Below are 27,240 nucleotides of genomic sequence, written 5' to 3' on the forward strand. Positions count from 1 at the left end.
TAGTCAGGGACAAATGTTTTTCTCCATCAGAATATGCAAAGTGTTGAATTTTAATAACCTCATTTAGAGTGTCCTTGAAAGCAGAACTTATCAACTTTCCAAATTCCTCATGGGCATGAGGGAATACTTCACATTTAGCCTAAAATATATGTAAAACATCTATGTCAAGTTAATTTGAGACTCAAAGATAAAGGAAAAGAAGTCGTAATGAGGTGACACAGGAACAGAGCATTTTGGATCTTACTAACAAATGGAGATAAGTACAAAAAAGAAGTATCAAGAGTAACAAAAATATTATGAACTTACAGTAGTTCAGTTCTTAAAAGAAGACCTGAATGCTAAGGAGTTCTGATAAAGCCTCTGAAGGGTAGCACAGCCACTTCTTACATTTCTTGGAAGCTTTTGAGTATTAATAAAACTGTACCTTGTAGGGCAATATTCTGTGGTGGTAATGAGTGTTTTAAACACAAAGAGGTTTCTGTCTCTACCCTAATAGAGTGTTAGTTAGCACCCCTAAAGTTGGTTGTGGGAAGAAGGATGAGAAAAAACACCTGGTGTAGATGGTTTCATATATATATATGTATATAAAATTTAATTTTTGAACAGGAGTGTCATTCTGTCTACAGGAGCTAGCTGCTTTTTTACTCTTCAGCTTGTTATGTTTGGCTAAACAGACAAGAACTAATTGCTATTCAGTGCCTTTTGGAGATCCAATTTTGTCAAGTTTTCATGAAACAGTTTTTACTGGGATCTGTTTAGCCACACTCTAGAAGCCAGTCTTAAAGTTAAGGACATGCTGCCATTGAGAGAAATATTTTTGTCTTTTGAATAATTGACAGAAAGACATTTACAAGAAAATTCCCACTGTACTTTTACTAAAATTTTAAATGTCCATGACATAGGTTAATAATAATGATTATCATAGAAATACTTGTGGTGACTTTAATTAAATTAATTCAATCCTGTAAGGTAAACAATTCTCATTTATATACAAGCAGGCAACATAATAGACTACACAATGAACATTAGTTAAGTTCTTTTTTCCCATTTAAGGCTTTGCATTTTTCTTGATCTTCATTTCTATAAGTAAAAGTATTCAATATTGACAGCTTTTTTATCCCTAAAGAAGGTGCTTTTTTTCTCTCCTACTTCATTTCAAGTAACGGGTCAAAGACAAGCAATAATAAATACCATGCATCATAAAATACATTTTCTAAGGGACTAAAACTTTGGGTTTGTTTTAAAAAGATATCAAGGGACTAACTTAGGCCTTTGATATGTTCATTGAGCTTGTAAAACTTAGACGAAGGAATGTTTTTTTCTTCTTTCTGTATACTAATAATGTTGGATCAGTTCCCATATAGTTTTTCATATCACTGGATCATACAATGGCTGTATTTGTGATGTGTGTCGCGTAATTCAAAGGTAATGAAACAATGGTGTAGCACAACTGGGAATCATGAGATATTTAAGCAGATACCAGAGAGGTTCTGTGGGGAAGGAAAAGTCAACCTACTCATGCTGTGTATACCATTGTAATCACACCAGCACTTCAAATGAAATAATAAACCTAGCACTTTACAAAGAACTTATTATAGAATTTTACTGGTCCATTGTTTTGGAATGTCTAAGAACTATTCGCTTGTTTATTTTGAAAGGTATAGCCAAGGGAAACAGAGCTGAACTGAGATATTTATATTATAAACCAGTATAAATTGGCAGCAACTGAGGTTTTTACTGACATTTGTAATGGTATGTAGATACATAGTTGTTAACAGAGGTAACTGAATTTAGTGACAGGTTTATTCTGATGCCTGGGGAACTACAGAAATCAAAGAATGAGGTGGTTTAAAATTGTCTTTTAAGATTACTTCAAACAATCTTAATTGATAACTGATTTTGAAGATTTTTGCAGAGATTGCATGTAAACATACATACCACACAGAGTTTTCTAATCAGTCAGAACCTTTTCATCTAACTGAAGTTTATTAAGATTGCTATTACCATGAAGATTATTAAGATTGCTATTAAGATTACCAGTTTCAAAGAGCACATACAACTACAGCTTCAGTAATAATATATGTTTCATTGGAGCATTATAAGCAGAAGAAAAGTTTACCTTTATTTTTCACAAATGTTGGCATTTTTATTTAATTATCAAGCAACAGATAAGTGCCATGGCTGCAATTTTATCTGACTTTTGTTCAGAATAATATGTACTATAATGAGACAACCAAATGGCATGGAGTTAAATGTGAAGATTGTGATTAAAATAGGAGAACGTATTGTGAAATAAGTTGTTCATTTCATCTTCTAGTTCAAACAACTCTTGTAGCACTTTTCCATGGACATGTTTTACATTAATTGTGCCTTCTTGGGTATTCTGTATGTACTGCTTTGAAACACTTTTCATTAACTGTTTTGACTCTTAGAAAATTATGAAGGAAATAGTGCCACCCTTACAGCTTTTTAACAATAGTAACTAGAGATCGTATGGATGGTATTCATGTGGTGTTTGGTCTTCCTCAACATAGGTACCTACATCTGAACCAGTTGTCTAGACAACTTCTGTTATCAGTCAATAAAAATGGAAATTTCTGATTCATCCTTTCCTATGTTAAATGTCCAAAACACGACAGATGAATCATGTTTTAGAAAAAGACTGGCTGTCTTTTCAGTGCTAAAGGAACTTAGAGGAAGTTTTCAGATCTCTATTTTGCACACATCTTAAGGGATGCTACCCTACCCAATTGTTGCCCTATACCACCAATACGTTATATTTCACTCCCTAGACACTTTAAAATCTAAGTATGTTCCTGCAGATATATGTACCCAATTGATAGTGATTTTGAACTTGTCCTGCTAAAGGTTTCATTAATACTTTTAGTCTTTCTAGATCTCTAGAATGTTGCATAGGTTGTAATTCTTCCATGTTTCAGTGATATTGTATAGGTTGTACTAGTTTTTATACTATTAAAACTCTCTGGTAATCTTAGAATTATTTATTAGTTTGTAAATATCTAATCTTTCCTCATACCCATAGTTCCTCAACTTCCATCATTAGCTAAATAAAAAACCCAGCTGGGAGAAAAGGTTGTTTACTTAATAATTGACTAAGTCTACATTCTTCTGTAGCTGATTATAAGCTGATAGAAAATTATGGATAGAAATCTATAATCTATGTTTTATTTTCCTATGCTCTGTGAATGATCTGAAGGTTGAAAACATTTCAGTCTTTTTGTAGCAAGTTCCCCAGACACTTCCCTATTAGTATCAGCTGGCAGTACCAAATGTGTTTTACTACAAACCTTGCTCATACCACTCTCATATGGAGGAATGCCTTTGCTTTTCCAGGAATGGTAATTATGTGAGTGATTATTTTTTTCCTCTTTTACAAGAATAAGCTTTTCTATCCCACACATGCTGCTTCCAGATTTGAAGATGTAGCCTAGATTTCATCTTATTGTTGTTTTCTACATAGTAGAATATAACTTACTCAGAGGAGCAGCTTAGTGTCAGGACTTCCTAAGGACTCTTTGCAGTGGCTCTCGGAGTAGGCGCAATTCAGGAAGAGAGGTTTCTTATTTGGCCTTCCCTAGAAGTGGAGTAATCTTGTGTCTTTGGAAGTCAAATTTCTCTCAGAAACACTTCAAGACCAATTCTGTTCTAAATTGCCTGAATTATTATCATATACATAAATGGCTGAATTAATCCCTCCTTATTGTGATGTTGCTAAGCCTTCAATATCTCTAATTAAGCTGTTGTTATTTGCCTAATTGGAATAGATGTAATTTTCAAAGCAGCAAGTAAATAAGCAAAGTGCAGGAGGCTTTACTTTTGGATCGTCTATTTAAAGACTCTCTTTGCAGGAACTATTTAATCCATAATAAACCAAGACTGTTGCCATGAAAGATTTAATTAAGGCACATGAAGTATTGAAGCTGGTGAGAAGCAACATGGCATTACATATGGTGAATAATATTTATTCATTTATTTATTTATTTTAGTTTCCATGGACATCTCCTGAGCAAAAGCAAAATGCAGTAAAATAAAATAACTAAACTAGGTAAATAGATACATTATTGATAAATAACTTTAGTTCATGCTCAACATATGATGAATCTGCAGGTCTTCTTTGAATCTATAGCCAGATACTCTAGAATCATTGTTGGGGGTGGGTGCTCTCAGTAAGAAAACTTAAAACATAAAATATATAGTGATGAATTACATGTTTCAGTGACAACGTTATGCTGTTATCAGAGATATGCAAAATAACTGCCTGGGACTCTGTTCCAAATATGGTCTCCATGATGCTAATCCTGCAATACGTGCTTAATTTCAAATGCCTAAGTGATCTCATCAAGTTCAAAGTTAAGATTTATTTCTCACTTGCTTCAAGTCAACATATAAACATATGCAAATATGTTTATGCATAGGTGTTTTTGAAATAAAGGTCTTTTGGCAGTGTACCTTCAATGACTTAAGTACTCCCACAGGCACTCATTAAAATCTCATTTTTATTAATATCAACCTTAAAAATACATTATACATAAATGATTCTTTTCCTCCATATAAAATATACAAGATTCGTTTTGAGGGTGTATAGCATTTAAGAAAAACTGGGAGATTTCACTTCATTAAAGTAATCATTTGATCAACCTTTTTGGTATGACTTATTTGTCAGTAATCTTATATCTGCTTCATAAATAAAAAAAAATAAAAATTCAAGGACGCAGTACAATTTGACCTTAAATATGAGTCTTTCTCCTAACATAAATGTTAAGTATTTGGATTCTGTGTAGTTCCAGTGTTGCAAAGTGGGCTGAGCAGTAGGCAATCAGGCACCCTGACTGTAAGGATTGTTCTGATATTTATTGATGTAACACACAGTGTAACAACATATCCACCGGTAATGACCTGAAACTGTATGATTCTCAAGTGAGAATACAGTTGACATGAGAGATGGTTTTAAGGTGTTGATAGCCCGAACAATCATTTCTAATTAACACATATTGTAATAGAAACTTACAGAAAATCTCAAAATAAATGAATAAATAAATAAATAAAATCCCTCCTTCCAATTGGCTGGACTTACACAAAGACTGCACCTCTGAGAATGTGATGGGGGTTCATCCCAGAGCTATGTCTACTGTACATTTCGTGACTTTATGTACAATAATGAGCAATACAGTCCTGTAGCTGGTCTTACACTGAGCTGCAGTTAACAAACTGTAGAGCTACAACTTTTTTTTAGATGATTTGGTAATGTTTAGAAATGCAAAACGCTATTGAGTGACCTGGAACATGGGAATGCTGCATAGTTTTATTTCTAATTTCCTTAGTTAGTACCACAGAAGAAATTTGAGATAATTCAGAGTGAGTTATTTGAAGATTTTTAACAGATTTAACTCAGCCGAGAATTCTGAGATTTGAATTTTTTATTTCATTTTATGAATAGAAGGGATGTTAAAGTGTAAGGGTGTTTCATACAATGCTAGTTCTAATTTATGCATTGTTCCTTAAAAATCAAAGAGTATTTCACAAAGGTAATACACCTGAGAGTGATTTTTTGTGCTTCACAGAGTGAATTTATACCTGTGCAAAGAGTGTGCAAAGATATATAATCCATTGCTATTCTGGTTCAGAAGCTTTTCATATTAAATTACTCAAATATAAACAGTACCTTGAATGCACAGCACTTGACCCTATACACAGAACCAGTTGAAGTGGTAGGTGGGATTAAGACAGGAACAAATCTGGATCGTGTAATTTCTTCTTGATCATTTCTCCAGATATTATTTAAAAACAAACAAACAAACAAAACCACCAACAACATACAACAAACAACAGGGTGTTCAGATATACATACAGCCTAAATAAGTCAATTTTCTCAGTTTTCTAAGAAATAGCTTTTCAGCAAGGTGTATTAAAACTTACTAGAGAAGCATAGTTCCTCCTGAAGGAAGAAAATAATTATTTTATTAGGAAAACTAAGTAATATTTTCCTCACAAGCACATATGTTAAATTGTTTCAGAGGAAGGTGTATTTCACTGGATCATTTTATTATGTTCTGGCTGAAAAATATCAGCATAACTCCTTAGATAAAAGGTGGCTCCAGGAATGCATATCTAGGCAGCATCTGTAATACAAATCATAGGAAGCCTATATTTTAATGGCCACTAATTTATTTTGAATTTATGATGCATTATAATCATTAGAACTAAGCTGCTTTACATTACTTGGTAGACATAAGGTTTCTGCCAGTGCTAGGTTGTTTTATTTCTTCACAACAGGTAAGGAAATATGACTGCTTCAAAAGCCATACAAATATTATCTTCAAGTGCAATAAGATGGCTATGGGTCACCAAGACACTTTATGTTGCTGCTTGCAGCAGAGCTCAAATATTCCTTATTCATATGAGCAAACTTCATTTAGACCTCCCCAACCCCTCCCATTTTAAGAAAACCTTGTCTACAGGGATATATTCTCTGGTGCTATAAGAGAAGGGACTTTGTAGACAATATTATGCATGTTGTTTCCATTGTAGTCCAGGCAAAACACAAATGCCATAAATAACTTTGCCCAGCTCCCTGCTAATATCTTTTTTTGTTGTTGTTGTTTTGTTTTGTTTTGTTTTGTTTTTTCCCACTTGTTAAGTCCCAGGCTTCCTCTACTCATTTTTTTTCATGACTCTTACACTCCTTACTTGGTCATACTTTATAAAATATTGCATACTTTCCCCCACATTAAAGGAAGTCATCATGTTTTGGTTGATTGCAGTCTGTGAAAAGAATATGTGTTGAACAAGTCCACGAAAGAAATGGCATATGGCTAATATGCATAGGAAACTTCTAAAAATTTGAAAGACACATTATACAAAGCTCTTATTGTAGATGAAAATCAAAAAGTGTCTGTCTGATGATGAAGTCAAATCAGATGACAAAACGTATGTGAGGTAGGTATGGGAATATGCAAAGATAAACTGACATCTGCTCATATTATGTATAGATAAAATATACATGTGTATCATAGAATCATAGAACCATAGAATTAAAAAATAAATAAATCAGGTCATATGTCTTAGAGCATTGTCCAAGCATGTCTTGGACTCTGGCAGACTCAGTGCCTTGACCACTGCCCTGGGGAGCCTGTTCCAGTGCTCACCTACCCTTCTGGTGCAAAACCTTTTCCTGATACCCAGCCTCAACCTCCCCTGTAGCAGCTTCAAGCCATTCCCTTGGGTCCTACCATTGGTCACCAGAGACAAGAGATCAGCACCTGCCCCTCCACTCCCCCTTGTGAGGAAAGTGTAGACTGTGATTTTCACTCTGTGATGTCTCCTCCAGGCTGAGCAATCCAAGTGACTTCAGCAGCTCCTAGTACATCTTCCCCTCCAGACTCTTCACCATCTTTGTAGCCCTCCTTTGGACACTCTCTAATAGTTTTATATCTTTCTTAAGCTGTGGCACCCCAAACTAAACACCGTACTTGAGGTGAGGCCACACCAGCACAGAGCAGAGCACGACAATAAATTCTGTCAGCCAGCTAGCAATGCCATTCTTGATGCACCCAAGGATACAGTCGGCCCTCCTGGCTGCCAGGGCACACTGATGGTTCATGTTCAGCTTGCTGTCAATCAAAACACCAGATCCCTTTCTGCAGGGCTGCTCTCCAGCATCTTGTCTCCCAGTCTGTACATATAATGAGGGTTGCCTCTTCCCAGGTGCAGAATCTGGCAGTTGTTCTTGTTAAACCACATATTGTTAGTGATTGCCCAGCTTTCTAATTTGTCCAGGTCTCCTTGCAAGGCCTCACCACCCTTGACGGAGTCAACAGCTCCACCCAGTTTGGTATTGTCCACTAACTTGCTCAAAAAAACCCTTCAAGTCCTTCATCCAAATTGTTTTGAAAACATTGAGGACAGGTCCTAAAACAGAGCCCTGGGGAACCCCATCGATGACAGGTTGCCAGACTGATGTAACCCCATTTACGAAAACCCTCTGGGACTGACCTGTCAGATAGTTGTTCACCCATCTTATTATGCTTTTATCTAACTGTATCCTGGTCATTTTGTCTAGAGGGATGCTAGGAGAGACAGTTCAAAAGCTGTATTGAAATCCAGAAAGATTGCATTGTCTTCCATTGGTCAACTAGCTGGGTGAGCTTGCCATAGAAGGAAATTAAGTTTGTTATACATGACCTTCCCCTTGTTGAGTCCATGTTGGCTGTGACCAGTAACTGTGTTGTCCTTTAGGTGTTCTTCAATAAATCCCAGAATAATCTTCTCCATAATTTTACCAGGCACTGAGGTGAGACTGACAGGTTTGTAATTGTCAGGATCTTCATTCTTGCCCTTCTTGAAAACTGGAACTATGTTTGCTGGCTTCCAGTCAACTGGAACCTCTCCAGATTTCTAAGACCTTTGAAGAATATTTGAGAGAGGTCCCTCAATGACATCAGCCAGTCCTCTGAGTACCCTGGGATGAATCCCCATCAGGCCTCATGGACTTGTATGCATTTAGGTGAAGCAGCAAATCCTGTACAAGTTCAGGGTTAACTGGGAGTTTATTGTTGCCGCAGTCACGGTCCTCCAAGTTAGGACAGCTGGGGTCCCGAAGCCCATCACTGGTGTTAATGACAGGCGAGCAATGCATTAAACGCCTCTGCTTTGACTATGTCCCAGTTTGATAAGTGACCATCCTCATCAAGTATCAGACCAGTGTTTGCTCTGGTCCTCCTTTTCCTGTTAGAATACTTAAAAAATACTTTTTTTATTGTCCCCAACACTACCGGCCAGCTTCAATTCTAATTGAGATTTGGCTGTCCATATTCTCTCTCTACAATGGTGAGCAGCATCCCTGTAGTCCTCCCAAGTCACCTGACCTTGCTTCCAGATGCCATATACTTTCTTTTTCTGGCAAAGCTCTTGAAGAAGATTCTCACTTTAAGTTGACAACTGCATGTAGTTGTGCCTCTACCCCACCCCCTGCCATTCCACTACCCTGACTGCTCAGTCTCCTCTTTAGAAAAATACTGGGAAAAATGCAAATTCTGCATGTGTTGTGATCGCATTAATATACTGCTATCTCCTGCATTTACACTCTAAATATCTTCTTGGATGCCAAAATCTAATGAGAACACCCATTTTGCATTTTGTACAATGTCTCTGAACAACAAATAAATTCCCTTCCCTTTCCCTCCTTCCCCTAGTACTTTGTGACCTAAATATTATTCAGATATATTTATTTACCTTTTACAAATTTTCAGACATGAGCTAGTTTAGCAGCTCCCAAGGAACTTGGGAAATTCCCACTTTTAAGCTTTTAAAATTGTTACTACTGAAAGTCACCATATGCGTTTTATCAGATATTATTAAGAATACAATTATAATGAAAATAATGGTAAAATAATATTTTAGAAATATTTTATATAAAGTATATTTTAAATATGGTGTTACATGTGTGTTAAATAACAAATGCATTTAGAACTAATCTAACAGTATTATCAACAATGACCTACGTATGATGACTTCTCAGGACTCCCCATTCTAAATAAATCCAGATTTATACTTCTCATTGCATATATTCTGAATATGTATATGACATTTAATGATCTACTCATGATCCATAATTCACAGTAAGTGGTCCACAGAAACATCGTAGCCAGTAGATTGACTATTTTCGGTTTCAGATTATACAGTGCAAGATTTAAGACCAGACAGTAATATGATTACAAAGGAACTAGGCAGAGGAAGCATGTATCTTGTGCTTTCTTTGAAATTATGTATTATTGTCTGTTACAATGTATAGGGAATCATTTCAAAGTTGAGTTAGATGTAATATTGTTCTGGAAGAAAACAAACCATAGGATGATGTGTAGGGAGAAAATGGGACATTCTATGAATTTAAATACAATGGGCAGTTTGAAGAAAGAGAAATACAAATGGCAATATTAATCTTAACTGAAGTTGTTTTTTTCACAGTGAATGCATTATTAAAAATAGTTGGGTTGCAGAGAATGTATCTCACATTCATAAGAACTACTAAATGGCCTGTTCAAGGTCTTCTGCAAGAGTTTACTTTGACTTTTTGCTCTCTGTGGTGTCTGCTTGGCTTCCAAATGACAAAGTTTTGTTCTGCTTCCAGGAAAAGTAGCCAGTGATTTTTAAGAAAGTGTATAAAAAATCACAAATCATAATAGGGAATAATAAATAGAAAGTGTTTAATAATAAACATTTCTGAATATTATGCTCATGTGTGCATGCACATATGCAGAGAGAGTAAAGACAGTTGTTAGTCAAAGAGGAAATAAAGAAAAAATCTAGGGGAATATTTGTAAGTTAATAACATGGTTTGCAAAAATATCTGTGAAGAATTTAAATATTAGCAAGGACTGTTTATTATTTTTTTTTTTTTCAGTGATTAGCTCTGAAATTAACAACATAGCTCTAACTTTCAAGTTGCTATAATTGTAGCTGCAACAATGGTATACTGTAATTGCTGTCTTTCTTTTCAGTGTTGTGATCTGCAACAATATAGAAAATCATCCCCCCTTTGTAGCATCAGAATATACAGAACTTGTTTGGCAATCTGATTCATACAGGTAGCAAGATGTAAAGACAAATTGTATTGCTAAGAATTGTGATCTGCTCTGACGTCCATAAGTCTGCATATTGATTTTTAGTTACTGATTTTCAAGTTCTTTGAACTCACTAGTGAGTTCAGAAGTTTCCAGGTAAAAAAAAATACTTGTAAATTGGATTAATACTCTCTATTATCCCAGGTGAAAATAATTCATTTGTGTCATTTGGAGTCCCACAACCAAATAAGGAGAAATGGTTTAAAGTGTTATCTTAAATAAGCATTTATATTTATTTTTTCATATATTTGTGAATAATTCTCAATGAATACTGCTCTTTTGTTGTTGTTTGGTTTTTTTTTGTTTGTTTGTTTTATATTGTCTGAATATCTGAATATGTAGTTTCTGTATCTGGGCATAGCATTTTTAGTAATAGTTTATATCTTTGAGATATAAGTACTATAAATACTGTATAACTATGCTATCCTTCAGTTTCAGACTGGTATTATTTTTCCTTTTGTTCCCTGAAAGTAGACAAATTAAATAGGATTTATTTTAATCTTTTCAGAAAGGTGATGCTGCTTTTAGTACATGTTCAAACACAGCTATTACCAAAGTAAACAGTCTTTTACCTGTAAACATCCACAGAGAAAGAAGGAGCAGCCGCTGAGATGAATGAATAATATTTCAAAGACAAGACCTCTGCAAGAAAACCATTAAATATATCCATTGGAGCATTTCTGTACTTCTGCACCTCCTGAAATTCCTGTTGAAACCCTAAAAGGGACAAAAAATTATTGAAATTTATTATTAATACCTTCATGTTAACTAGTTGCTATAGATAATTATTTTTATTAATATTTATGTATTAGTATTATCTCATATGTATTTCTGAGAGGCAGAATTATTCTTTTTTTTTTTTTTTTTTTTTTTTAATTTGAAGGAGAAATAACCTTTCGTGGCATGGGTTCATTGTGCATGTCACCAGTAGTATTATTTAGGTGGATTTTCCAGCACATTTAAGTTTGAAAAAGATGTGTTAACTTTAGATATACAAAAGCACATGAGCTTCTGAGGAGCTAAGTTGTTTGCTGTTAAATACTACCCTGGAAAACCTCATCATCTTTTCTTCTACAGGAAACTGTCATTAGGTCTTCCAGGAAACTCACATTTGTAACTGAGTTTTCTAATGTTCATGTTGATGCACTACAGTACATTTCCTGCTTACTAAGTTACAAGCTGGTTGCAATGGTTTTCTGAGAAGAAAACAACAGGTTTCTGAGAAGACTGTTTGGGATTCACTTACCATGTTCTGGTTCTATTTCCAGCTATCAGCATTACAGAAGCATGCAGGCTACTGTGTGAGAAGTATGTGCCTGGTGTTACAATGTCTCGATTTAAATACATTTCCCTTATAGGTGCTTTTGTTCCAGCTTGTCATTGGCTTGTTCCATCCTTTCTTTCTCATTTCGTTCCTTTTCCAAGTTGGAAAACTCATTTACTTGCAAATATCTACCCATGTGCTTCAGTTTACTCAGGGATACTGAAGTTAACAGGAATACAAATATAAGTGAAGTTTTAAAAAATGCTGAAATGTTTTGCTGCTCCTGACCTCTCTCAAAATAAATATGTTAATGCAATGCAAAATTTGGACAACTAGTTTTAGCTTTTTTTTTTTTTTTTTTTTTTTTCCTTTTTGGGTAGTCAGTGACCATAAATGTTTCTGAAAACTGATGAGTGTTCAGCAACACGGAGATTTACACTCATTTCTGATTAAATGTGATGAAGTTTCATATTGCTAGTTTCAAAAAAAAATATCGTAAATCATCTTTAAGACTTCAGCTTTGTGATTGACTCTTCGAACCTTTCATGAAAAAAAAGCAGAGCATACAAAAAATAATTAATATCAAGCATTGATATTTATCCATTTAAATAATAATCAGCATGTCTACGCCTTGATTAAAAATGGGTACTTTTCCAACTTTTAAAAATTCATATGTGTAGAGCAGTTCATTAACTTGGAGATAAGTTTTCTAAATTATGTGGTCCATAGCTCCATATACCTCAGTAACCTAGCAAACAAAAAACAAAAACAAAACAAAACAAACAAACAAAAAAATACAAGCCAGTCAACAGCCTTCATCAAAGTACGTAATGCCTCTGATATATCTGCAAAGAGAATGAATAAAACAAAATAAAAACAAGTACAAGGATCTGCAATTTCTACATAAAAGTAGTTCATTAGGAGTACGCACCAGCACTGTTCATCACTGATTTATGTTTTTTTTCTGAATATTTCAGGAAATTCTCATATTTACAGCTGGATGTATATGTTATTGAATAAGTACATTAAGTTCAAAATTACGAGCTGTAACTTTTTTTTTTTTTTTTTTTTTTTTCTGAGGGGGAATAAACATGAGAAAAGTTGTAGGCACTCTACTATCACCCAGGCTTCTATGGGATACCACACACATGATTATTGTATTACTTATAAAAGTTCTAAAAATATCTGAAGGTCAAATTTATAGAAACTTCATAAAATTAATTGTTCTTTCAGGACATAAGGTGATGACACTGAGGAAACATAGTCTGAGATGGGGAAATGATGAGCAAAACTCACCATGGCAGTGGATGGTTGAGGCATTGACTGCTTGCTTCCTGTTATGCAGTGCTTTGGGCTGCTGAGCTGTTTAACTCATACTTCAGCTACGTGAAATTGGTGTTAGCCATTTCTTTTTGGTGCTATTTATTGCAAGAGCATATTTTTCCTCTTTGCTTTCTGTCAAAGTTACTATACTATCTGGTTGTATGGAATCAGTGCAGCCAGTTGTACGTGTTGTATGAAACAAGAAAGAAAATACTGCCAAATGCATAAAGTAGCTACAGAGAAAGCTTTGCAGCCATTGTTGAACTATGTTATCTCTGTTGCTGTTACACAAACATATAGACTGTGTTCAAAAGGGGTTACCATTCCCACAAATGTGATAAAGAATCTAATACAACAGAGGTTTCCTGACTTTTTAACATGGATACTTTTTTGTTTTTTAACCTATCCATTACAACCCCCTCTAAATACAAAACCAAGAGTAATGAGAGTAATGATAGTGTTTAACCAAAGATTTCTGAACTAGAAATAAAAATGTCATATGTGGCTCAGTATTCTGAGTTAGTCCACCTTGAGAAAAACAAAGTATTTTTAAAACACTTTCCACCTTCATGAATAGATTGTCAACAGTATCAGAATCAATTTTGACTTGCTTTTCCTCTGAATGACAGAGATGACATTCTAAGAGTAGTACAAAGCAGCAGCATAAAGCATTTGTGGTTGAAGGAATAGTTTTAAAATGAAAGGTCAGGCTCTACTGTAGTAAAATACTGGAAACTCTTCGGCAAACAAAGCAAATCAGCTCCAGAAAGTGGATATTCTATGTAGTAAAAAATAAAAAAAAAATACAAGTCTGACTGATATTAGCAAGTAGCTTGTCCTTATTTTAATTCTTGGAACTCCTCTGGGTTTTCCAGCCTTGTAGGAAACAAACAAAATACAGCCAGACTGGAAGGATACCTGGTGCAATGCTCTGCAGGTGACAAAAATGTCTGTGTGTTTAAATCATTTGACTTGACAAGATGCAATCTACGATACTACATTTGTGCAACTTCAAATATTATTCCATTTATTTTCAGCTTCTTTCGGGATTTCACTTTATTTGAATAAATGTCAGATTGTTCAGACTGAGTCATTTCAGATTGCTTTGGGTCAATGATACTATGAACACTGTATGACTTTGTCAATTTACGTTAAAAAAATACATTTAAATAAAAAAAAAAAAAAGGATCTTCTCTAGTTGCCTACTAAAGATAATGTAGGTGGGAAAGTAAAAAACATAAACGCATGGGTTGTGTATAAAAAAAAAAAAAAAATTACAGATGTGAATTATCTTCAATTGCATCTTACATTATATCATCAAGAAATCAACCAAGAACAAATAAATTAAATACTAAAACCTAGCTTTTTATATACTTTTTAAAAAATGCCACTCCAGTGAATATGTTGAAAAGACCCAAGGATGGCTTAATTATTGAAATAAAATATAATTATGGCAGCTTGATACTGCTACAAATATCTTGCTGGATCCTGTAGTATACTGCTACAAACCATGTTGGAATTGTTCTGACTAGTTAATACATTTTTAAGCAGCAGATCATTCTTTTCATCCCTCACAGAAAGTGCTGTCTTTTTAGGGGATAACTAAGGTAAATATATTTTATTTTTCCTTTTAGTAAGAAAAAAAATGGTGGAAAAGAGAGAAGCCAGCAAGAATTCTAGTGCACTAGATTCTCTTCCTCTTATAAATTAATGGTGTATACCTAATACATTTGGACTGATAAACATTACCAGAGAGCTGAGCAAGATATAGATTTTATGCCAAGTAAATCTTCCTTTATTCTATTCCGTGGCCTTCAAACTGATCTGATGGTATTACCTGTAGATATTAAGAAATGGAAATATTGTTATAATCTGTTTTGAATCCTTTAAGCGTTTAGAGATATTAGATATAAAGCCAGATTCAGGTCATTTTTTATATGTATATTTTCCTAGGACTGGAAAAAAGCAAATAAATACATGTGTACATGAGTGTGTATCTTTATGTGTCTCAGAATGTAACAGAGAGAGACTATTAAATGTATAATGCATAATTTGAGCTCTGTATTCATTTCCACAAAAACAAACAATCAAAAAAAGAACAACCAAGCAATACATTTCTTTTAAAAGAAAACTCTATTGTTCAAGTTCTGTTTAATACACATCAGCACAATAGACATTTTTTAAGAGAAAAAAAAAAAAAAAAGTGACTATTTCTTCAGGCATCTGCTTTTAAAATCTCCTCAGGTAGTCTTTTTTGTTGTTTTTCATTTACAACAGTATTGCTTAACAGAAGAATGAAAATATAAATGGTAACTGAAAAGCTTAATTTGGAAGTTAGAGGAAAAGAGATTATTGCTACCACTGCTATTACAAGTAATAATAAATTTTATTTCTAAGCAATATATTTCTATTTTGGTATTCACTGAATGCCAGCCAAAGCAGCTTTGTCCTCACTTTTTCCACAGTACAGATAGACAAGTAAATGTTTTACTTAGCCATCAAAGTAGGTTAGTATAAGCTTTGTATTATGTATGTATAAGCATATGTTTAGTATTTGTTAACATTTTGACCCCACCTCAAATTATGGTAGCAGTAAATGTTGCTTTGCTGTAGTCATAATGTTCCTTAGCTGTTCCTTAGGGAGAAACAAACAAATAAACAAACAAAACAATAACAAACAAACTTATGATGTATAAGCATCATAAACGGTTCCCAAATGCATGAGCCAATTTCTGCCCACATAGCTGAAATAGCTTCTGCCATCTTTCCTTTGACATACGATGAAGAACATGAAAAGCTTCATTTTTTTTTTTTTTTTTTTTTTTTTTTTTTATCCTCTTCTAAGATGTTTTTTCCTGAATCTCTTCTTCAGTGGCACAGTTATGGTTGCTATCTTACTCCTTCTTAGTTTCTGGTCATTACTTCAAACAGATAGATATAAAACAAAAATACAGCCAGGGGACCGTTAACATATTATGATAATGGCCTTAAGTTTAGTTTAGGGAGTACACAGTCTTATGTGGCCAGTGGTTTGTAGGTGCTAAGGGAGAGATCAGAATAAATATTCTTATGAGCTTCCTGACTTAACATCTGTTAGGTAGTTACTTCAGGCTTCAGGAGAGTCACAGATCCAGTAGTCCTTTAGTTCATTAACATGTGTTAATGTAAAGCATGATTTTGGCAGTGATACATTATTTAAATAGCTTAATGCTGCTTCTCAAAACAAACAAAACAACAACCAAGGTAACTACTGCATGTGAGCATTGCTTAAGTAATTGTACAAGCAGTTAAATGTGAAGTGAAATTTGTGTATAGCTATAAAACATATGATGACGGGTGAACATCTGGAATTTATGTAGATTCATATTCATTTCTCTATGAATATGCATGATTTTATGAGACTCAAAACCAAGTATGTACACAGATGTCACAAGAAAATATTTAACCTACTCATCAAGTTGGAAGGGTTTCTAGATAACTTATGTAGTTAGCTTAAACTAATATAATGGTTTATAAAACAAACTTTCCAAAATACACAAATTTTAAACCAATGACCAGAATATGCAAAAAAAAAAAAAAAAAAAAAAAAAACAGAAATAAAAACTGAGTTGTTGTAGTAAAACATTAACTTCAAGAGAACATCTCAAAGACAGTCTAATGTTTAAAATAATTTTCAATTTATAATACAGTCCAGATTTAGGGCATTTGAAAGTGCAGAGCTCAGACACATGAGGCAGCTGTGTCTTTCCTCTGGTGTCTTCATCCACTACCTACCTAAATTAATACATCTATATTTGACCTGTAGTTAACAGATCTTGTAAGTGAGGCTGATGTTGCATGCATGTCATCTGAAAAGCTGCAACTTACAGTCCTGGCCCAGATGCCACAGTTGTGATCCACAGAGATGCAGTTTTCTTGTTCCTAAACTATTTCTAAACTATCTCCCTGAAAGAATTGTGTGCTATGAAAATTGCCATTTCTGGATACCCTCCACCCCCTAAATAAATAAATAAATAAATAATAATCCCAAAACAAGTAACTTCCCTAACTCCCTAAACAAACAAGAGTCTGACTCATTTTTCTGGCTTATAGAAGGAAGGAAGGATTGATGGAACAGTGTTAAAGAATATGGATACTACAGTTGGTATTATTTTGGAGTAAATACTACAGCAGAGTTTATTTTTGTCCTTGGTTATGTTTGGAAAATTTTATCAGTGCTGTGCAATGCTTTCTTTTTGATCAATAGTTTTACTGAAAATAAGTTTGCAATTTAGCAATATTATACAACAATCTTTTTTATTACCATTCCTCTCTTTGATCGTCTCAGTTGATTCCTCTCAGTTGATCGTCTACTATATAAACATTCAACTATATAAACATTCCTCTCAGTTGATCGTCTACTATATGTGGATTTGCCTAATCTTTTTCATATGGTCTCACACCTATCCTGGCTATTTGTACTGTCTTTGTTTACTGAGTAAAGAAACAGATTGCTAAAAGGTCTTTTGCTATCTGGATAATTTCTTAAGTATTTACGTAAAGGTAAAATTCTGTGTGCTGCCTGTGGTGAATAAATCTGTAAATAATATGACCAAATCTGTCATGCCTCTTTTGTAGATTTCTTTATTTCTTTATTATTTTTTTCCCTAAGGATGAGGTAAGGAACATTTTAAGTATGAGTACAGAAAGGCAACATTTAATACTGCAGTAATTTGAGGGGAGGTCAAAATATTAACAAATACTAAAAAATTGTTCATGTGCTCAGATCAATTTTAGAAGTGCTTCCATCTCAACATATGAAAAGGATCTTGAAAATAATAAAAATTAATTATTTTGGAATGTTTGAAGTGAAATACTTTACTGTGTTTAGCAATGAGAACAATTAAACTTTTTCTGTCAGGAAATTACAGTAAAATTCATTTTTTTTTTCAATAATATTGAAATAATATTGAATATCATTGATATTGGGATGACACATTTTCCTTTTAGTTAAATAGAGTTGAATTAAAAGTTTTTGTTGTTGTTGTTTTTGTTTGTTTTTCTTGATCCAGAAAAAAATATTTATACCATTCATGTATTTTAGAAAGGCTTTCTATCTAATTCAAACATGGACCAAACTACCAATTGTCCAAACATGTTTTTATTGAAAAATTAATTATTGAAATTATCCTTATGTGTAGTTATAAGTGCACAAGTTTATTAAGACAAGAGAGGTAAGAATGGTGCTTTTAGGAAGTGCTCTGAACATAAGTTGTCAGTCCTTCATCTTTCACTGCCTTCTGCATATACCTTCCAGGGAGAAACCCCACCTCACTACAGTTCTTCTTGGTAGACATGAAAGTAGTAGTTCTTCAAGTAGAAATAAAAAATGATGGGTATCTCTATAAGGTTTCATGTCAACTAAATGTTCTAGTGCTTCTTATGTGATTTAAAGTCTTTTATTAAATCTCTGGGCTATTATATATTTGGTGGGTCATTCTGTGCTGTGGAATTCTGTTTGTTGGTTTCAATATAGTTATGCTTAACCTAGAATTCAGTGAGCAGCAGATCTAACAGAGCCTGCTCTTTTGTCTTCAAGATGAGCCCTAACACCCTCACTTTGAGTATCTTTTACCTTCCCAGTAAAATAGCCATCCAGTTTAGCATCCATACCCCCATCTATCAGCCTTGCCCAGCTGCCAGGGCAAGAAGATAAAGTACTTTTACATACAGTGCTTTTACTTGGGCAGAGCTGAGCACATTTCCCAGCGTCTGCGCTGCCCTTTTAACAGAGGCTTCCCTGGGACCCCGGGGTCCTTGGGACCTATACTATTGAATGAATGCACAGATTGTAAGATCTAAACGTCACTGAAATCTTGTAGTAAATTAGAACTTTAAATTTTCAGTCAGTCAAGCTGAAAAGTTTGTCAGTCAAGTTAATTTCAAACTGACCTCTGGATTCACGAAAGGGGGGCAGGCACAGGGTAACACTATGGTAGAAGCTTGTTTCCTTAAGGAAGAAAGCTAAATTTTCATCATCTGGACTATGCCTAAGACTTTTTTTTTGTAGATACATTAATTAACATTCTTTGTATGTTCACAACAGTAATTTAATATATTAAAGCAATTCAAGCAATGGATTCTAAAATGACAGTGTACCTATGAAGCGCACATTCTTAAATTTGTTGGAATTTGCCTTCTTTGCATCATGAAAACTCTGGCATTTATTCCTAAATAGTAATATATTTATAGAGAGAGATTTAAAACTGTTTTGCAGTGAAATCAGGTTCAGTGCTTGGCTCTCTACTTTATGCCAGCTACCGTTTCATATTTGAAATATATTACTTTTTATTACGGGTATTTTTATTTTTGAACTGAGTAAGTTTAGTTATTGCAAAAACAAGACTATTTGTAATGGTTTGGGCCAAATATAGTGCAATCAGATGGTGTGCAGGTTTACCTAAAGAGCCTTGACAACCTCTTAATCTTGATATGTAGCATGCCATCTATTCTAGTCACGGTCATTTAAAAAACATATAATGCATGTCATGCTAAATTGCACACTAGCTGTTTGTTTAGTGTGGACATAATTACACTATAAACTGAACTGCAGTTGAAACTGAAAAACAGACTTGTAGCAATATTTTTAAAGTTTATGTCTTTTTGCTAAACCACATCTTAGATTTCCTTAGCCTATAGTCATTTTACTGCCCCTTAATGCTCTTCTCTGGGTCAGGTAAGGGAAATGAGCCTCAGGGGCCAGAGATTTACATTCTCATTTGATGGTGTTTCTATGTCTATGTGTAGTTTTAAGTAGGGGTCCAAGACATGCTACAGTATCAACAAGGTCTGTTAATTTGCTTGCCTGGAGATTCCCTCTGCTCTGCTAACTGGAGTTTCTATACCCGTCTCGTATGTGAAATTCTTCAGTCCTTGCACTTTCAAAACTTCCATTGACTGATCTCAGTATTGATTCCTTGTGAACTGTAACAATCCATCCTGTTTGTCTGATGTCTTTAATCTTTTGATCTATCTCCATGACAAATTAATATTTATATTGTCATGGAGGCAGTATATATATCCACATCCAGGATCATGTGTCTGCAAACAATTTTTGTTCAACAAATTGGTATAGAAACAGCTAAGCATTTTATAGGATGGAATAGTAAGACATTCCAACATATCCTGAAGAAAATGACATGTATGATGGAGTTACTTGTTACCTGCTAATGTTTTTTCTTTCTACCAACAGGTCCCATAAGCAGCATTTTGGTCAATAAGTATGGTAGCCGGCCAGTTATGATAGCAGGGGGTATCCTGTGTTCATTTGGTATGATTGCTTCCTCGTTCTGCAATAGCGTCTTGGAGCTTTATCTATGTATTGGGGTCGTTGGAGGTAAGAGTGTTCCTTAAAATGTGTTATTATATTTATTTTTTCTAACGTTGTTTTACCTGAGCAAGAACCCACTGTGCAAGGCACTGTACAAATTCAAAACAAGAAGGTAGGAAGATCAGTTCACTTTAGCTAGCTGAACTACCTAATTTTTTTAAATTAGCCGGTATTATGTTAAATTATTTCATGGCATATTCCAGGAATAACTGATGATTTTATTCAATAAATGCTGTATGTGTGTACTGTTCCATGCTTCACTGTAATTATAGTATAAAAATTGAGTGGCTTGTGACAGCACTTATTACAGTAATATATGTGGAACTTCACATTCATTGTTTTAGCTTTCAATCACACTATATGTCAAATGGGGTGGCAGAGGCTAGCAGAATTCTAGTGAAAATGCAAAACCCACTCCCAGCTTTCTGTAGGTTTATACATACATATACTCCCATAGAAAACATGACAACTTTCAGTTCAATGGCTTTCTGTTTAAAATCCAAGTCAAACCCCAAATAAAATTATTCAAATGTCATTAAAGACATGGATATTGCCAAAGGCAATGAACTTAAGTACTCATGAAGCCAGTAAATTAAATAACCTTTTTACCAGAAGTACCTTAAAAGAACTATCTCCTCAGAATAAGGAAGGCAAATGAGATTAGAGGTGAAATATTGACATGTAATGAATGAGTAATACTTATTCTTGTGTTCCAGCTTACCTTTCTCTACACTGGGCCTAAAGGATTCCTCCTTTTTTTTTCATTTTTTTTTTTTTTTTAAGTTCTAATTTACTACATTTTAAGCTTGTTCCCACTTAAAGAGTAAAGTCTGGGCTCAGGAATGGGTCTGTCAAAGAAGAAAACTTCTTTCCTGTGCCATCAAGCAGATTCATAGCTACTTAGCCTTTAATGCCTAGACATCTTAATGTGGAGAGAAGGCCTGGAGGTGCAGTTCATGCACTTGGCTGATGTGGATGTGTGGTCAGCTCCCATACTTGTCGTCCTCTTCCGCCAGTCTTCCACCTTTAGTGGGTACTTCAATACCTGAGGAAGTAGAGCTGTGCATGTTCCAAAAGAATTAGCAATTTTAAATTCCGCTTTTATACAGAAATTCAATCTTAAATAGGCCAGGAAATATAAAGTGAGGAGATTTACACATTTAAATTCACTCTGCTTTCATTGTAGCTGAGATGACATTTAATAGCTTTTGTGAAATGAGACAAGAGAGAATTGTATTATAGCTTAGTAAATAAAAAACAGAGAGTCATGGCACTGACACCATCATTCCTCTGTCATTCCACTGTCTCTATCATTGCTGAAACACAGCAATGAATTTGGGCTTTATTGCAATGCTACAGGGGGAAATGACAGAATATCATTGTGAATAGTCTTGGCATTTACACACATGGAAAACCATGAAGAAGTTGTATTTTTCATTCTCTTATGCTAGTTGGTTTTTATCTTCACTGAAAATCACTAGATTAGATACTGATCATTTTAAAAATAACTTGGCAAATGTATGATATATTTCATTTAGTGCATGGCATGCACTAATACTTTGTTTTATGTGTTGTTTAGGTCTGGGTTTGGCATTCAACTTACAACCTGCCTTGACCATGATCGGCAAGTATTTCTATAAAAAGCGTCCCATTGCTAATGGACTGGCCATGGCTGGAAGTCCAGTGTTTTTGAGCACATTGGCACCTCTCAATCAATTCCTCTTTAATGCATTTGGCTGGAAAGGAAGCTTTCTCATTCTGGGAGGACTTCTTTTGAACTGCTGTGTGGCTGGGTCACTTATGAGACCTGTTGGACCAAAACCAATCCCTCCTGTCAAAAAAGATGTTGAAAAAGGCACAGGAGATTCTACCTTGCACAAAAACAACAAGAAGTCTTTTTGGCAAACTATCAATAAATACCTAGATCTATCCCTATTCAAACACAGAGGGTTTCTGATCTATTTGTCAGGAAATGTCATTATGTTTATTGGTTTCTTTGCTCCAATAGTATTCTTGGCTCCTTATGCCAAGCACAAGGGAATTGATGAATATTCTGCTGCTTTTTTACTATCTATTTTAGCCTTTGTAGACATGTTTGCTAGGCCTTCAATGGGACTTGTAGCAAACTCCAAATTTATCCGGCCAAAGATCCAGTACTTTTTCAGTTTTGCCGTCTTCTACAATGGCATTTGTCATATCTTGTGTCCTCTGGCAACAAACTACACTGGCTTGGTGATATATGCTGTATTTTTTGGGTTTGCATTTGGAATGGTTAGCAGTGTTCTCTTTGAGACACTGATGGACCTTGTTGGGGCTGCCAGATTTTCCAGTGCGGTTGGACTGGTCACCATTGTGGAATGCTGCCCTGTGCTCATAGGCCCTCCTCTAGGAGGTAAGAATTTCTTTTATTATTTTTTTCCAGACATGACAGCATGATCTTTGCAGTTCAGTATTGAATTAATATAAACTTGTACCTAATGTTATGTAATGCTTTCTCTGTGACTAGGAATGCACTACATCTATTAACTTTACACTTAGTTTCAGACCCACATGAAAATCTAAAGGTGTATTGCATGCATATGCTATAGATAGATTGAGAGCATATCTCAACTGGTCCATAAATCCAGGTGATAGATGTATGCTTTCCTGATAGCACTTAGTGCTATCTTTGTGGCCTTAATATACATGTATTCAGTTCCATTTGTTTTTCAGCAGCACAATTCTTACTGTCCTGGATTGATCAAATCCACTGCTCAGTTTTTATGAAGATCTCAGAAAAACCTCAGAAAACGCCTCATCACAGCTAGAGGAGCACATGCTTACGTTTAAAGTAGCAACTTTAGTTTGTCTGAACAAAGAGGATTTGTGTATCTAGACAGAAGAGACTAGTAGAGAGGTGCTGGAAAGGACAGGGGCAGGCTCACCAGCCCAGGCAGGGTTCCAAGTGCTGTGCTGTGGAGCGTTGTGCCCTGGCATGGGCTTCACACCACACCTCCAACCATCACCAGTTGTTCAGCCTGTTTCTATAGCCCGTAGATATGTTTAAGACAATTCAATCATCCTGCCTGGGTTGGAAGTTCTTAAGATTACTGACTTCTCTTTTCACTGTAAGTAAGGAGATCTCAAAAGGAACTTAGGTGTATAGCTTGGTGTATAGCTATTTGTAATTCTCGGGCTTCTGGCACCAAAAATGATGAAAAGCATATTCTCTTAGATTATTTTCTCTTTGCTAGTTTATTTTCTGGTAAGTATTTAGTAATGCTGTTAGTGAGTTTTATAATCATAAGGTTTCTTAGCATATAAGAGACTAAAGACAGATGCTTAAATCTTGTTAAAAAGTATAGGTTAAATATTTGTGGGTATGTGTTGCAGTGTAAGCCCAACAATAAAAAAAATACAAAGATACTGAGATTCCCAGTCCTGTGAACATACACCACACACAAATAAGCAGTGCCAAAAAAGTCAGCCAAACCATATGTGCCTAAAGGCCATTACACACGTCCACGTATTTTAAGGATTATTGTCAGTATCTGTATGAAAATAGCATTCTTGATTGAAATTTTAAATAAGCCAAAGCTATTCCATTTACTTCAATACAATAATATGTGTAAATGTTCGATAGTCCACAAACATATTCCATATTTTCCTTGTCTTTTAACATATGAGTTCATTTTGGTAATGGCAGAAAAAACACATTCATCTCACACAGACTCTTCCTATGCCACCTAGTGGGGGGAGTGAGCTCGTGAGTTATAGAATCTAGCCTTTTCATTCTAGCTGTGAAATTGATATTAACTCTAAGGATATCAAATCTAATATTAATTCTGCAATAGCATATATGAGTATTTTTCAATATATTAGGTTTCCAGATGTTTTTAAAGGCATGCATTTGTTCTATAACTATGAGTAATTGATTTATTTTGTTAAATAGAGACAATGGGGAAAAGCTAAATTCCAATTTTGACTAGTTCATATCCTTTAAAATATTATGCTGAAGTAATGTTAATGCAGAATCTCATTTTTAATGTTTTGCAAGACTGCTTAGAGATAAAAACCGGTAAATAGTACTATTTACACTAATAGGTGAATTATACACTTGCAGTGCTACTTGAGTTTTTCCTAATACTAGGCTTGTGAAATAAAGAAAAGGCTAAAATAGTTTGACGGCTTGTAACTGTGTTTCAGGGGAATTATGGCATTATGTCTGCAACCCAGTAAAAGCATCTAAATAGATACATTGTTATGGGCAGGTTATCTTTTTTAATTTCAGTGCTAGTGTAGCTGAGTTCAGAGCTAAATACTTGGGTATGTACAAATGTTGATTAGGGAGTTGAAAAAAATCAGAAAGAATGGCTTATAAAGTGGAACCACACTTAGATTTTATTTTCCTTGTTGTGACCAAACTAATCTGAGAATTGTGAATATAATTTTAAGATACAGGCTTCATCAAAACTCAGCAGCTGAAGATGATGGCTGAAGGGACAAGCCTTTCTATCTCTTTCACCACTCACTGGAAAATAAAAATGAAAAGCAAGCACTTGATTCACAGTGACAGCAGCCTAAGAAGGCACATTCCTACTCATCCTATTGTCTGTATGCAGCTTCTGTGAGTGTCAGACCGTCACTCCAGAACAATAGGAAACAAAATTAGGAGGTGAATAAAATAATAAGACAATGAAAGAATGAAAATGAAAGAACTGAAACTGTCTACCATTATTCATTAAGCTTTACTTATTTCATTCTTCAGTATTTTATTGTTGTGTTTGATTCCAGTGACAATTGGTAGTTTAACCAATACAGGTTTTGTTAGAGGCCCACTCTGTGTTTTATAGAATTTGAATTGAAAGCATTGAAAGCATTGAAAGCATTGAAAATGCTTTTCTGCTTCAACTTCAAAACCAGGCCATATATAAATCTTTTCCTAGGAATATATTTGGGTTGTATTGAGTATTCTATTCTGAAAATGCTTTTCTCTCCTTTTGTTTTTCTATTCCAGGTTGGTTAGTGGATGTTACTGGTGAATATCAATACATGTATTTTGTGTGTGGAGTGATTGTGATTGTGGCCAGCATCTGGTTGTTCATTGGCAATGCCATTAACTATAGGCTTTTGGCAAAAGAAAAGAAGTTAGAAGATGAGAAGAAGAAAGCAGAGAAGAATGCTGACTCAAAGGAGGCAGAACCATTAACAAACAATGAGAACGAAGATGCTGCCAGTAGAGCAGACAAAGCTCTTGAAGATCCTTCAGAAAGAGAAACCAATATTTAATCTGCAATGTAGCTCAAAAGGCAACATTTATGACTTCCATTAGAAATATGCCTTCAACACACAGGCCAGGTTTTCTGGTAATAACGATCAGTCATGATATTGGATGGGAACAGATTTTTGCCCCATGGCAGGACTCCAAGTTAAATTACTATCTACAGTTTATTTATTTCAAAGATACAAAATTGAGATTACAGATGTAGTGACTCCATGCAGTGAGCCCATCCAAACTATGACTCTGGACAAGCAAGAGTCAGGTAAACCACAGATAAGACTTCCAGTGACAGTTTTGTTTCAAAAGTACATCTAATGCAAAAGTCTCTCTTGCTCTTATATGGGAGGATACTTTTTGTTCATCCTTATTGTTAATGTCTGCAAAAAAAATCTGCCAAAACTGTACTTACCACTTACGTCAAAAAACAATATAAGCTCAAAGGCTGGTTTCAAAGGAGACAAGAGTACCTGAATAAAGCACAATGGAAACCTTTTTTTCTCATTTTTCTCATAGATCAAAATATACATTATGCCCATATAAAGAATTATAATATGGATGTAAAAGTTAAGGTTGGAAGACAAACAACTGGTGGGCACCATCTCTAAAATGCAATAAACAGCTGAATTAGAAAATATTCTGGAGGTTATTTCCTCCTCTGATAGGTGGTTGTGTTGTACTTAAACAGATACATTTGAACACAGCTGACTAATTTGAACTAACCTAAATGAAACATTTTTGAACCAGGATTTACATTGCTAACAGGAGCATCAATTAGTTTGTTCAGTTGTGTATTCCTGTATGGTCGAAGGAACTGGACCAGACTGTGAAGCCTTCTTTCTACAGAGACTAGATTAACCCTGCTGACTAGATTTAACCTGCTGATGTTAAAAGGATCCAGGCCACCCTTGGCTTTTGTGGCCTGAATCAGTTTCATGGAAGTGACATCAGCATAAGTACTTGGGTTTATTGGCAAGTCATCAGCTGATGGTCTCCTAAGAGGAGATGTAAGGTATAACTGATCCTGAACCTTGCAGACAGGTAACTTCATAACTAGTTCTTATCTCCTTTTCCCATGCATTTAGTGAAAAGCTACTTTTTCATATTGCTGGTTTAAACAGAAATGCTGCAAGGCACATTGACAGTGCCAGTCTGGGAGCTTTGTATCGACATATCATTTTTTTGTGTGTGTGCAGGGTATTTGATCTTGTGTCTATGGTTTCACTCATTCACTTACACCAATTAAAATGTACGCACTTTTTCCTCATCTTTTATGTAAAGGAAAACAAAGCCTAAAATTTTACTTTACAAAAATTATTTAGCATTGCAATCTTCTGAAGGTATTAAATCAAAGTACTTCTGTTCTATTTGTAGGTGAGGAAAAGTG

General features: G+C 34.8%; 1 protein-coding gene across 3 annotated transcripts in view; it reads left to right on the forward strand.

Moving 5' to 3' along the window:
• SLC16A7 (solute carrier family 16 member 7) overlaps positions 1 to 26,491 on the forward strand; it is a 78,664-nt gene extending 52,173 nt beyond the window's left edge. For all 3 annotated transcript variants that reach the window (XM_035331832.1, XM_035331822.1, XM_035331831.1), the window contains exons 3-5: positions 20,459 to 20,602; positions 22,176 to 22,988; positions 25,593 to 26,491. In XM_035331832.1, the coding sequence (XP_035187723.1) occupies positions 20,459 to 20,602; positions 22,176 to 22,988; positions 25,593 to 25,864 (1,229 nt within the window). In that variant the 3' untranslated portion in view covers positions 25,865 to 26,491. The remainder of the gene's footprint in view (positions 1 to 20,458; positions 20,603 to 22,175; positions 22,989 to 25,592) is intronic.
• Positions 26,492 to 27,240: the final 749 nt, after the last annotated feature.

This window comes from Oxyura jamaicensis, chromosome 1, assembly GCF_011077185.1.
Source record: "Oxyura jamaicensis isolate SHBP4307 breed ruddy duck chromosome 1, BPBGC_Ojam_1.0, whole genome shotgun sequence".
NCBI lineage: Eukaryota > Metazoa > Chordata > Aves > Anseriformes > Anatidae > Oxyura > Oxyura jamaicensis.